General features: G+C 30.8%; 2 protein-coding genes and 2 non-coding genes across 4 annotated transcripts; 1 reads left to right on the top strand and 3 right to left on the bottom strand.

Moving 5' to 3' along the window:
• Nucleotides 1–1,015: 1,015 nt before the first annotated feature.
• LOC107020007 (thaumatin-like protein) lies at nucleotides 1,016–2,636 on the bottom strand. The gene is made up of 2 exons (XM_015220352.1): nucleotides 2,492–2,636; nucleotides 1,016–1,876 (listed from the first exon to the last, which is right to left on the bottom strand). Exons 1-2 carry the CDS (start codon nucleotides 2,550–2,552, stop codon nucleotides 1,203–1,205), a joined length of 735 nt encoding a protein of 244 aa, XP_015075838.1. The 5' UTR covers nucleotides 2,553–2,636; the 3' UTR covers nucleotides 1,016–1,202.
• Nucleotides 2,637–6,915: 4,279 nt separating this feature from the next.
• LOC107018696 (L-type lectin-domain containing receptor kinase S.4) lies at nucleotides 6,916–9,428 on the bottom strand. Its single transcript, XM_015219242.2, has one exon. The coding sequence runs from the start codon at nucleotides 9,221–9,223 to the stop codon at nucleotides 7,151–7,153; it is 2,073 nt and encodes a 690-aa protein (XP_015074728.1). The 5' UTR covers nucleotides 9,224–9,428; the 3' UTR covers nucleotides 6,916–7,150.
• A 3,139-nt stretch (nucleotides 9,429–12,567) lies between these two features.
• TRNAK-CUU lies at nucleotides 12,568–12,640 on the top strand. Its single transcript has one exon. It is a non-coding gene; the product is annotated as a tRNA-Lys (tRNA).
• A 484-nt stretch (nucleotides 12,641–13,124) lies between these two features.
• On the bottom strand, nucleotides 13,125–13,197 carry TRNAK-CUU. Its single transcript has one exon. It is a non-coding gene; the product is annotated as a tRNA-Lys (tRNA).
• Between the last annotated feature and the right edge of the window lie 445 nt (nucleotides 13,198–13,642).

Genomic DNA, 13,642 nt, shown 5'->3' with positions numbered 1-13,642 from the left:
TTAAAAACGAACTTAAATTTTTTTGGGTGGGGTGGTGGGTGGGTTGGGAGGGGGGTCAGGGATTCGGTGAAAAATATATATTTTGAAATTGAAAATATTTTTAAAATTAAATTTTTTGCCAAAAAAAATATAATTTGAAGTTGGAGAAGAGTTTTGGAAAATGTTTTTCTTAATTTTTTAAGCGAAATCATTTTCCTAAATTTTGACGAAAATGAGTTGATTTAGAAAACATTTTCGAAAAAGACTTACAAATAAAAAGGAAAGAAAAAAAAAAGTTGCACACAATTTGAATTAACACTTCAGCATACATATTATTTACGTCCAATGTCCATTTTCTTAATGCGATTGAAGAAATGCTAGTACTATTAACAACTCTTTAATAGTTTGTTCATAAATAGACAAGATCAATACAAGGACTTGTAAGAAAAGTTGCATACATTGAATTAACACATGAACATACATTTACTTACTTACGTCCAAGGCCCATTTTTTTAAAACGACAGTAGAAATGCTTGTACAATTAAATACAAGGGCAAAAGGTAATAAGATACCGCGGCACCTTACAACTCTTAAGTCTAGTCGTTTGATAGAAATAGTTTGTTCATCAATAGACATATAAATACACAAACTAGTAAGAAAAATGGACAAAAAAAAGTTGCATACATTGAGTTAACACATGAACATACATGTTACTTACTTACGTCCAAGGTCCATTTTCTTAACACGACAATAGAAATGCTCATACGATTAAGTCTGAGGGCAATAGGTAATGAGATACCGCAGCGCCTTACAACTCTTAAGTCTAGTAGTTTGATAGAAATAGTTTCTTCATCAATAGACATATCAATACAAAAGACTAGTAAGAAAAATGGACAAAAAAAAGTTGCATACATTGAGTTAACACATGAACATACATGTTACTTACTTACGTAGAAGGTCCATTTTCTTAGCACGACACTAGAAATGCTCGTACTATTAAGTAGGAGGGCAAAAGGTAATGAGATACCGCAGCGCCTTACAACTCTAAGTCTAGTAGTTTGATAGAAATAGTTTGTTCATCAATAGACATATCAATACACAAGACTAGTAAGAAAAATGGACAAAAAAAAGTTGCTTACATTGAGTTAACACATGAACATACATGTTACTTACTTGCGTAGAAGGTCCATTTTCTTAGCACGACACTAGCAATGCTCATACTATTAAGTAGGAGGGCAAAAGGTAATGAGATACCGCAACGCCTTACAACTCTTAAGTCCAGTAGATTCATCAAATGCATAGCTATAAGCCCTAGGGCAAATAGTCTTAAAAAACTGCGAAAACGCGGTTGGTTTGCAAGTGTTTTTACTAGCAAATTCTCCTGTGCAACAGTACTTTGGTGAATTAGTAGCTAAACAAGCACTTTTACATCCCACAATTTTGCCTTGACACTTGAGAGCTAAGTATTCTGGACAAGATTGATTCAAATCAGCTTCACAAGCAGCAACACCACAGCCGATGCTACCGCGAATTGGTATCATTGAAACAGGAATATTGAATCCATCAACTAAACTTACATCATAGTAATGTTTTGGATTGTTTGAAGTTCCTAATGTCATTTCCACGAGCGTTGCAGGGGGGATTCCTCCGGCCCCTGAACAATTCAGTAGGCCGGAGCAATCCCCTGTTTGACAAGATCCTTTACCATTTACGTCGAAACAACAACCTTGTCTACCCCATATTCTTCCTGACCATAAGTTAGGAAGTTGAATTACAACTTGTTGACCAATGTTGAGATGAAATCCACCATTGTTTGGTGTTTCATGCCCTGCTGTGCCAAGAATTCCTGGCCATATACTTTCTTTGCAATTGTTCACTATTATCAATTGAGTTCCATCTGCACATATCATAACAACATTAGACAATTTGTATGAAAGAGACAACTCGATGCACAAAGCATTCTGCATTTACGCAAGATTCAAGGAAATGACATGTAATCTAGGCAGCCTACTCTGACACAAGCATAAGTAGACAATTGCGTCAGTGTAGCCTTACACCACTCCTTATACCCCGTATAAAATAAGTGGTTGATTCGACAGATCGAATCATACAAAGACAATTATACTATTGCTCCAAGGCTTCCCTTCGCGATTTAACAAACACATGCAAATTTTATGGATTAGGCATAATTCTAAGCAATTTAACAATCTAAGATGAATAGAATTGAGATAATACAAATTAGTTTTCCATGTTGATCTATGACAAAAAAAAAAGGCAAAAAAAATAACGATGCAGTGCACGAAGCATTCTGTATTTACACTAGGTCCAACGAAGGACCAGTGATCTAGACAGTCTACCCTGACGCAAGCATCAGTACCTGATTACACAGCTACTAGATCACATGCCTCCACTAGACTCGAACTACATGGAGACAACTATATCATTGCTCTAAGGCTCCCCTTCTAGACTTAATAAACAGGAAATATATATATATAGGGAAGAGAATTATTACTTGAGATAGATAGATAACAGGACAAACAGAGGAAGAGCAAGAGATGTAAATTAGTTCTCATATTCTTCTGAATTATTTGATTTTGAACAAAGTGAGAAAAAAATTTAAAGCAAAGTTTTTATTTTGGAAGAAAAAATATAACTGCAAATGTAATTTAGAAGAAGTGGAAGAAGTTAAAAGGGGTGTACTCGATGACCAGTTTCTCCATGTTCCACTTTTCTAGAGAAAAAGTATTATTATTATTTCGGAGTTTAAGTTTTATACATTGATATAATTTTTCGATTATAGATAAATACCTATTTTTTTATTTGTGTTATATGACTATGCACATTTAATTAATCTTTAATTAGTGAAAAATGTGTTCTTTTTCTTCAATTAGAAATATATATTATATATTTAAACTATTTTGTAGTAATACTACATGCTAGCCTAAAATATGTGCAATTTATATAGTGGAACAATTTATAATTATGAAAAGTTATTAATATTTACAAGCAAAGGGATTACAATAGCATATTTTTAATCATATATCATCGGGATTAAAATTATAATTTATTAATAATTGAGAGATTAAAAGTAAAGAGAACCCTTTATGTTAATTGACATGTAATCACGAATTAAAAATTCATTGATAATGTAAAAAATCTGTATGGCAGTGTATATTGTAACTTAAATCTTTATTCCAAATTAAGGATAAAATAGAGGAAAAAATAATTAGATTTATTTTAATCTTCTATATTAATAAATAATTTTAAATAATTAATATTAAAATTCACAATAGATAATTTTGTATGGACGATATATTTTGCTCTTATAAATTATGTGAATTAAATTCAATCTTTATTGGTTATCTTTACAGAATAATGTATCATGATTGTGTCTACTTTACTTTTACTAATTTCTTTTATCTAATTGGTTATAATGGAGGATTTGGAAATGGTTTAGTAGTTAATTTTCCACTTTTGCATGTGAAAAAGTTTTAAGAAAAATAGATTCCTTAATATCTCATCCACTAAGAAAAAGTGATTAATTTTCTAATGACACCTCTTAACTTTTTATTTTTTAATATTAATTGGTGGGTTCTCCTTAATAAAGGAGCTTTTTAGTGTGTAAAGTGCAATTATGCTTTGAGATTAATGAAGTAATTTTGCACTTATTCCTACAATTATAGATCTCGAGGGGAAAAAGAGCAATTCTTGAAACTCCAAATGGCAATTTAGCCAACTAATATATTTTTTTTTCTTTTTTTTATTGGTGTTATAGTGGTAGATTTAGAATATCACATGTGCATTCTTACGAATTTAGCTAATTTAGCTTTGATTAATATTTATATTCAGAATTTATTAAATATATAAGTAATTTATAGTTGAGAGAACGTGGTATCAAAAGAAATTATTCATTTCATGATAAATTAAGTTGAAACTAGCTTAAGCTCAGTTGTCTCCTCGACAAGGGCTTAATTTTGCTTCTTATTAAACAAAGATTCATATCGATGGAAGGTAAAACTCATATTGTCCAAATTTTAAATTTATATCTGATTTAATGCCTGATTTATGTAAAAATATTTAGATATGATATGATAAATGTTTTAGCCTGATAAAAATGGTTAAACTATATTTGATCCCGTAATTTTTTTTACGTTATTCAATCTCATTCGATAGCATCTTAATCAACCTCACATATTTTCTCTTTTTTTTTTAGCACAGCGTTTTAGTAAATAATCTCATGTTTTATTGCAAGGCCTCTTGAACCAAATCCCTCGTACACTTGTGTTGGTCTAGATTGAAAATTTCATTGATTAAAATCGTGCGTTATTTTTCTAGCAATTTATAGATTTTTTAGACTATTTTTTTGAATAAACTAAAAAATTTATGAAAAAAAGTTAAAACCATTATCTATATATTTTGTAAATGTTAGACGACAGCCTAATATTTTATTAATCTCAAGCACAATATTATATAGCACTAACTTTTAAAATTATGGCCAAAATCTAAATAGTAGGATAAAAAGGGAGTATTTGCTTAAATAAGCCCTTTTTCACTTGAAGCTAAAAATAAGGCCTGCAAAAAGGATAAATTTTCATGGGCCGGGACTGCAATCTAGCCGGGTCAACCCATTTAAATTTAGGTAGATTAATGTTCGTTTATTTATTAGTTTAATCTATTTTAATCGGAACAATTAGTCCATCTAAAGTTAAATTAATTTAGCTAAAATTGTAGCTCAAATCTATTCATAAAAATTCTTATCAAAATTAATTTATAATTTTTTTATTATTTGATATGTTATATATAATCAGAGGCAGGCCTACCTCTCTAGGTGGGATACACGCACACCCGTTAACTTCAAAAAAAAAATCATGTATATATATGTATATCTATTTAGAGAAACTTACAGAAATTAGAATATAATTAACACTGCACCCATGAAAAGCATAAGAGTGTCATTATGCTGCTGGTACAAGTTAGAGAATCCACTCGCGAGACCTGAGTTTGAATCCAGTTATTTCACTATTTTTATTTTAAGTTTATCTTAGAGTTTATATTTGGACTAAAGTTATATTGGTGCACCCAACGTCTTCAAATTCTGGGTTCGCCTCTATATATAATAGCATTGGTCCAGTGTTTAGCTTATCTTGACTCATCTCAACTCCCACAACTTAATAAATTCGCTTATTTTATTAACCCGTTTAAATTTAACTAAACTCGGCCATTTGACACCCTTTCCCCCACTTTATTATTTATTACTCCTACAAAAGCTAAGTCCTAATAATGTTCTACTGCATATAGTAATTTCTTCTAGTTGTAAGGGTTCATTATAACAAATTTAGCAGAGTTTGTACTTGGTCTTTTTCAAGGCTTTAAGCCACATGGGCTGTTAAATAGTACTCCCATAAATTCTCCAATGTTCCAGCATGATATTTGACTTTACCCTTCATTTACCAGCATGTTTCGTCGTTAAGAGATTTCGACTTCGAGTCCTCGGAAAAAAAAAAGTATGAGCCTTATAATATACGATTTTCAATGTAAATATCAGATTTCGAGTGAAAGGAAAGAACTCATTCATTTGAGAGAACATAAAAGAGATTTGTTGGAGATTATATAAGCCTTTGGTCATTGTAGTCATTGGTCAAATACATAAATAATATCATCGCAAAATCAATCTAAATCTATTTTTAATATGATGTGATATTATCTGCTTTGAGCTAAGTAGCCGTGTAATTTTTATCCAACATGTCTCATATCATTCAAGAGTATCATACCTTAGTATATAGTTTATTTTTCATATCAATTTTTTATATGAAACTTTATTTGCACGTCCAACATTAGTAAATCTTTACTAAGAGATTTGACAACTATGAAGAAAGTTTTTTTTTTTTTACCTTATATCTTATCTACATTTTTGTGATTCTGTACAATAATAATTAGCTGGTAGAAACTGTCATAAAATTCCATTATTGACTTAGCTTTTATTCTTTTATTTTCTTCTTTATGAATATAATGAAGGTCTTGAAAAGACAGAAGGGAGAATAAATGGCAAAACTATAGTGCAAGGGAGCTTATATTAATTTAATTTCAGCTGAGAAAGTAAACATTTTAATTTTGACTATTCACATCTTAATACCTTAAATTTTGTTTTTACTGTGTCAGTTGAACACTCTAATTTACAAAATAATCGTCTAAAACACATGTAAAATTTATGTGTCACGTCAGCGCTGAGTGTATAAGAGACACAATAGGGACAAACTGGAGTACCTCTTACTTGTTAGATGAGACCATGTGAAGTGTCTAGATGTGCTCTCTCAAAGTTGGAATAAACAAACACTTGAATTTAATCTCAGTTGACAAGTAAACACTTCAACTTTGACTATTCACGTCTTAACACCTTAAATTTTGTCTTCACTGTGTCAGTTGAATAATCCAACTTACGAAATAATCGTCTAAACACATGTAAAATTTATGTGTCACGTCAGCGCTGAGTGTATATGAGACACAATCGGGACGAGTTGGAGTACCTCTTACCAGTGGCGGAGCCAGAATTTTAAATAAGGAGGTTCAAAATTCGTAGAAATAGACATACGGAGTAGTTAAACAGGGTTCGACATCTACTATATATACATAAAATTTTATTTTAACCATGTATAAATAGTATAATTTTCCGTCGAAGGGGGATTCGGATGAACCCCTTATACCAAGGTGGTTCTGCCCCTGCCTCTTACTTGTTAGATGAAACCATGTTGAAGTGTCTAGATGTGCTCTCTCAAAATTGGAATACAGTAATTAGTGTTTGTTTATGTATTATGCCTTTGTTTTTACATTTTGGTTATGATTGTTACTAACTTAATTTGCTCAATAGCCATTAAAGTGATGGATTGAGAACAAGAACATTAGAGAAAATAGAAAAGGAACCAAATGAAGTCAGAATTCTTCAGAAATGGACAAAGCTTAATCAAGATTCAAAATTGTCTTGATTGCAAAAATATATTCACATCCTACTAACACCAATATTCTCAAAACCATAGAAATGGTTGATACTAATATCATTTTTCTTTTCAAAAGCCATAATTTACATCTAAATCAAAAATCAAACCATAAAAAAGTACTACTAAAATATGGAGGGAGTTTGGGAGGGCAAGTAGAATAGTCCCTCCATTTTGCATTGCTATCTGTTGTCCTCTCTGCCAGAATCCGTTAATGGCGTTACTGAATTAGCTTCAATATCTATATCGCCTTCACCGTCATAAGCTGATGACCATGTACTTACTTTCTCAAAATAAGACGAAGACGGATAGGAATCTATGAAGTCGTCTAACTCCATACCACTAGTACCACCCTTCTTTCCATCATATTCATCGGGAGCTGCCAGCGTCTCTGGGAGTGTCACCTCCCCTTCCAAGTATCTCACCACTAGCCTCGTGCTAGGTCTCTTAGATGGTGTATTAGTTGAACACATGAGTCCTAATTTAAGCACCATTATGGCCTCCATCTCATCATACTCGCCATTTAATCTCGAGTCAACCACTTCAAGAATGGCACCTTCATTCCATTTATCCCATACCCAATCCACTAGGATTAACTCCTCAGGCAATGCCTTTGCCTCAATCGGCCGCCTCCCACAAACAACTTCTAGCAGCAACGCACCAAAGGCAAAAACATCTGAACTTGTCGTGGGCTTTCCGGTCTTGGTTAATTCTGGAGCTAAGTAACCCAACGTACCGACTACTCTTGTTGTGCTAGGATTTTCTCCATGCTCATATAACTTAGCAAGTCCGAAATCTCCAAGTCGTCCATTCATATCGGAATCTAACAACACATTCCCTGCTTTAATATCTCTATGGATCACTGTTTGTTCCCATTCTTCATGTAAATACAAAAGACCAGAAGCCACACCTTTAATAACCTTGAACCTCTGATCCCAAGTTAAAGTAACTCTTGGTTCATCGTAAATGTATTTATCTAAGCTTCCATTAGACATAAAGTCATAAACAAGTAACAAATCACCTCTTCGCCGACACCATCCTAAAAGCTGAACCAAATTTCTATGTCTAAGGCGACCAATAGTCGCGATTTCAGACACAAATTCTTGAAGACCCTGTTTTGCTTCATGATGTATTCGCTTAACAGCAACAACAGTATTCGTCTTAGGCAATGTTCCTTTATAGACTCGACCAAATCCACCAAACCCGAGTAACTCTTTATCTCTAAAACCCCTTGTAGCCTTCTTTAACTCCTTGTAAGAAAACCTATGTGGACCTATCTCAAGTTCCCAAGGCTCAATCACATCTATTTTCTTGATTTTCCAAATGACATAAAAGGCTAAAATGAGTCCAAATGCAAAAAACACAACAGCCGATACCCCGGTAGCTACAATCAAGATTGTTTGATCCTTCTTAGGCTTAGGGAGAAAAGGCAATGAATCAAGATCCAAAGATTGTGCTATCCCATTCATATTGAAACTCCAACCAAATATATAATGTGAACTAGCAAGCAAACCAGTTGAAGCAGAAAATCCAACATACATAAATTCCTCAAAAACTAGAGAAAGGTCCACAGGGAAAGACAATATTGAAAAAGCTGGTTTTGTTGAAGAAAGTGAAAGTGAAACATTCAACACATTTCTACTTGAATCATAATCAATCCAAGCTTGAATTGTCTTTCCACTCTGAAGAAAAAGCTTCTGCTTACTCAAACTTCCTTCAGAGAAGTAACTAGCATTTACTGAAGCATTAGACTTCAAATCATTCAAATCAATACCAACATGATTATCACTAATATCACCAAATTCAAAATCTTGAACAGTATCAAACTCAACAGCAAATACATGATTTGAAAAATTCCCAACATTACTTGAACTTAAAAGACCTAAATACTGACTAGGAAGAGCCCCTTTCATCTCTTTACTCCTTGAGATTGTAAAAGCAAAACCATGCCCACCTAACTTAGCATATTCAGGAACAATCCCAAAAGCAAAAGCAGTAGAAAAGGAAGAAACTTTACCATATTGGGAATTCTTGAATTTAATTGGATTTTTGTAAAAAGCATGACCAACAACTCTAGATGTTTCATTTGTGAGCTTTAAAGCACCATTCTTTAAAATCTGAGCAACCCCATTTACAGTAAGATTACTAGCTTCAACCCCATTAAAGCCATTATACACAAATTCATCAGAAAAAACTGTTCTTGACAGCAAAATACAGAGAATCAAGAAAAGGGTTAGTGTAATTTGTTTGGCCATGGCATAGTTAGATTGAAATTTGCTTGTAGAGTTGAAGAACTGTGTGGGGTGATGATTTACAGCTGTATCTAGACATTCTTTTTTGTAGAGTTCAATTTTGATTTGCTACATGTGATTTGTCTGTGTGATTTACAAAGGAATGAAGAAAGAGTGGGGTTTAAAGGTTGTGGTGGGTGATTTTCAAATGTGATTTTTATGTTTTGGATTTTTTTTGATACATTTCGTGGCCGATGCTCACGTTGAAAGTTCGATTAATTTATTTATTTTTAAGGTAATTCGAAATGATAATTTTAAAGTCCATTGCTCTACACATTGGATGTATTGACACTTGATTTCAAGTTGAGCAGATAGTTAATTAATTGATTCGATTCAGTTTACGCATGTTTCAATTATTTCACAAGATAATAAATATGTCTCATTAGTGGTGGAGCTAAAGTGCAGCGTTATAGTCCGTAAAATATATTTATTTAGATATTTATTGAATATATATTAAAGTATTAAATAAGAACTCATAAATTTTCAAGAAAAATTAGAATTAACGATCCATAAATTTATAATTAGGGTTTCAACTTTGTCTCCTGCCAACAAAACTATCAGGTTGTAGCATTATTGTCCATCATATAAAAAGAAGTCATCTAATATTTTATGTGATTAAAATTAAATTTGAAATCTTATGATGTTTCTCTTAATTTATTGGTCCTTTATAATATTTTTAGACAAAAAAAAGGTTAAATATTAGAAAGTATAGTAACCATTATAATGTACCTAAACTCTTTTTTTTTTTTTTGGTAAGAGATTAATCCCAAAATAAAATGTCAATTTGCAACCTTAATGCCATGATTAATTAGGAGGATAATTGGTCAATCTAACTAGGATCAATTAGTTGGTTAACTACTCTATCGTTACAAATTGAAATGTAATATTTTTTTTCAGTGAAGTCAAATCAATTAATTTTTTTTTTTTCAAATCTCTCAATTCCATCTTAAAATTATAACTCCATAAACCTCTAAATAGCTTTCTTTATAAAACATAGGATAACAACAATATATTCAGATTAGTTTAATAAAGTGAGATGGAAATATGAAGCATATGTAAGTCTTATTCGTTCATTCCCTAAATTAAAGATAAAGAGGTTATTTTTCGATAAATTTTCTATTTAAGAAAAAATAATCTAATATCGCTAGAAAAAAAGTAGGAAAAAAAAAAGCAAACATATGATAAACATATACGTAAAATATATGGTATTTTTTAATAAGTAGATTATTGTTTAATTTTATTAAAATAAACTTTGGTTAAGTAAAATTACATTTTCAGGAGTATCATCAAGATAAGCCATGCCATCATATTATTATTAAATCATTGCGCTAATTAGCATAACACTATTTGTACAAAGAATATTATTAACGTGAGTACCACCTTGGATATTTTTGACTTCTTCTTTGTTAACAAAATGAGTTTTGGCTTGACTTGGGGAAGGAAGAGGCAAACACTCGGGAACGTAAGAGGTTTATTTGAATTTCAACGTTGAAAAACCATTTATATATATATATATATAAAAGAATTATAAATTTATACGTAGAAAATAGTGACTTGTATCTTGTGTAATTGTGTGAATTTGTTATTATTAATTTATTTTTGTATAATTATTTTTAATATTTTATATTTTTTGTTGAAGATTCTGACTCTATGATTAAGCGATGAGAAGATATAAGAACGGAAGCTAATAAGTGCATTTGTATTAATTTATGAGCTTCATTGACTTATACGCCAACTTTACCTATTAATTTATTATCTGGTCCCTTGTAAATTAGTTATATATCTTTTTCCATAAAAAAATTAATTGAAATAATGAAAGGATGCTGAATTAAAGTACTCTATTAAAATATTAATTACGTACTTAAAACTATAGGTTTGTAGATTTTTATAGTACTAATTAATTCTTATTTGGCATGTTAATAGGAAAAAGAACAATTGCATTTTTTTCCATGGTATAACTGAATTTTTTTTATATAAAATCATATGATACTGAGAATGCTATCAATCATTTGGTTCGAATTATTTTTTTTAATGTGTTTTTAATCGTTAACTGTTTTTAAATTTATATTGCATGCAACGTTAGTAGCTCACTTAACTATCTAATAAATATATGAAAATGTGTATAATCTGGAGCATTTTATCAGGAGTTGGATTGATTTTATGTAATTTAGTTTGAATATCTAAACGAAATAATTCGATAAAATTCAAAATAAATTAAAAATGAAAGTTATTTTAGTTGTGCCCCCACCCCCACCCCCACAACAATCCAACTACAAAAATAGAGAGTCAACTACAAAAGTTTTCGTTTAAAATGTTTAGTGAAACTCGCTTTCACCTATTGGCACTACATATTGGTTAGGGGTGCGGTGTGGTGGGGGCGGATTTTTCATAAATACATTTATTTATGCTCCTAAAACTAAAAGTTACGGCGAAAAATTTCTTTTAAAATTTACTCACTTCAATTAAAGATAATTTAAAAATTCTATTCGTATGATATAAATTTTGAAGAAAGGAATTCAAAAGAATCATTTTCATTGTGCATAATTCTGCCCCTAACATATATTCCATAAGACATATTGTGATATCAATCATCTCGCTATAAGAAGTAATTTCTCTAATTATGCAATACATTAACACCTCATAAATTGTTTTTTTACGTTATCCTTTTCGGATAATAGTATTATAATTATTTCTTAAAAGGAAGTTGGGCTACCATATTCATACATTTTTCCCCATAATTTCTAAATATTTCTATGTAATAAATATCTCATAATGTGTTGCTCGTCTAGCTCAGTTGGTAGAGCGCAAGGCTCTTAACCTTGTGGTCGTGGGTTCTCGAGCCCCACGGTGGGCGTCAAATAGCCTTAATCCAGTTTATCCTTTTATTGAAAACACTCATGCATGTATATATCACATTAAATACAATTATTTATGGCTCCTAAAGTTAAAAATTATGACAAGAAATTTCTTTTAAAATTTACTCACTTCTATTAAAAAATAATTTAAAAATTATATTCGTGTGATACAATTTCTGAAGAAAGGAATTCAAAAGAACCATTTTCATTGTACATAATTCCGCCCCTAACATATACTCCATAAAGGCATATTTTGATATGAATGATCTCACTATAAGAAGTATTTTCTAATTATACAATATATTAAATCATCATAAATTATTTTCGTGTACGTTATCCTTTTTGAATATTAATATTATAATTATTTCTTAAAAGGAAGTTGGGCTACCATATTCATACATTTTTTTTCTAATTCTTAAATATTAGTAAGTAATAAATATCTTATAATATGTTGCCCGTCTAGCTCAGTTGGTAGAGCGCAAGGCTCTTAACCCTGTGGTCGTGGGTTCGAGCCCCACGGTGGGCGTCTAAATATCCTTAATCCAGCTTATCCCTTTTATTGAAAATACTCTTGCATGTATTTCATAAGAATGTTAATTTCATAGTAATATCTGAAGTTTTTTCAAAGTTTTTTCTTAGTCGAACGAGTAGTTTTTTTTTCAAAGTTTTTCTTAGTCGAACGAGTCTCTATCTTCTTATTTTTTGGTGGAAATTTTTACAGCATATATATATATATATATACATATATATATATATATACATATATATATATATATGTATATATATATATATATGTATATATATATATATATATGCTGTAAAAATTTCCACCAAAAAATAAGAAGATAGAGACTCGTTCGACTAAGAAAAACTTTGAAAAAAAAACTACTCGTTCGACTAAGAAAAAACTTTGAAAAAACTTCAGATATTACTATGAAATTAACATTCTTATGAAATACATGCAAGAGTATTTTCAATAAAAGGGATAAGCTGGATTAAGGATATTTAGACGCCCACCGTGGGGCTCGAACCCACGACCACAGGGTTAAGAGCCTTGCGCTCTACCAACTGAGCTAGACGGGCAACATATTATAAGATATTTATTACTTACTAATATTTAAGAATTAGAAAAAAAATGTATGAATATGGTAGCCCAACTTCCTTTTAAGAAATAATTATAATATTAATATTCAAAAAGGATAACGTACACGAAAATAATTTATGATGATTTAATATATTGTATAATTAGAAAATACTTCTTATAGTGAGATCATTCATATCAAAATATGCCTTTATGGAGTATATGTTAGGGGCGGAATTATGTACAATGAAAATGGTTCTTTTGAATTCCTTTCTTCAGAAATTGTATCACACGAATATAATTTTTAAATTATTTTTTAATAGAAGTGAGTAAATTTTAAAAGAAATTTCTTGTCATAATTTTTAACTTTAGGAGCCATAAATAATTGTATTTAATGTGATATATACATGCATGAGTGTTTTCAATAAAAGGATAAACTGGATTAAG

The sequence above is a fragment of the Solanum pennellii genome, chromosome 5 (genome assembly GCF_001406875.1).
Source record: "Solanum pennellii chromosome 5, SPENNV200".
NCBI classification, from domain to species: Eukaryota; Viridiplantae; Streptophyta; class Magnoliopsida; order Solanales; family Solanaceae; genus Solanum; species Solanum pennellii.
Note: the sequence above shows the minus strand (reverse complement) of the source record. Positions and strands in the feature narration are given on the sequence as shown.

Excerpts from the sequence above, each read along its gene's own strand:
- LOC107020007 (XM_015220352.1), bottom strand. The coding sequence starts at position 2,552 with ATGAGAACTAATTTACATCTCTTGCTCTTCCTCTGTTTGTCCTGTTAT. Across the intron at positions 1,877-2,491 it reads CTGTTATCTATCTATCTCAA|ATGGAACTCAATTGATAATA; the intron begins GTAATAATTCTC and ends TGATATGTGCAG.
- LOC107018696 (XM_015219242.2), bottom strand. The coding sequence starts at position 9,223 with ATGGCCAAACAAATTACACTAACCCTTTTCTTGATTCTCTGTATTTTG.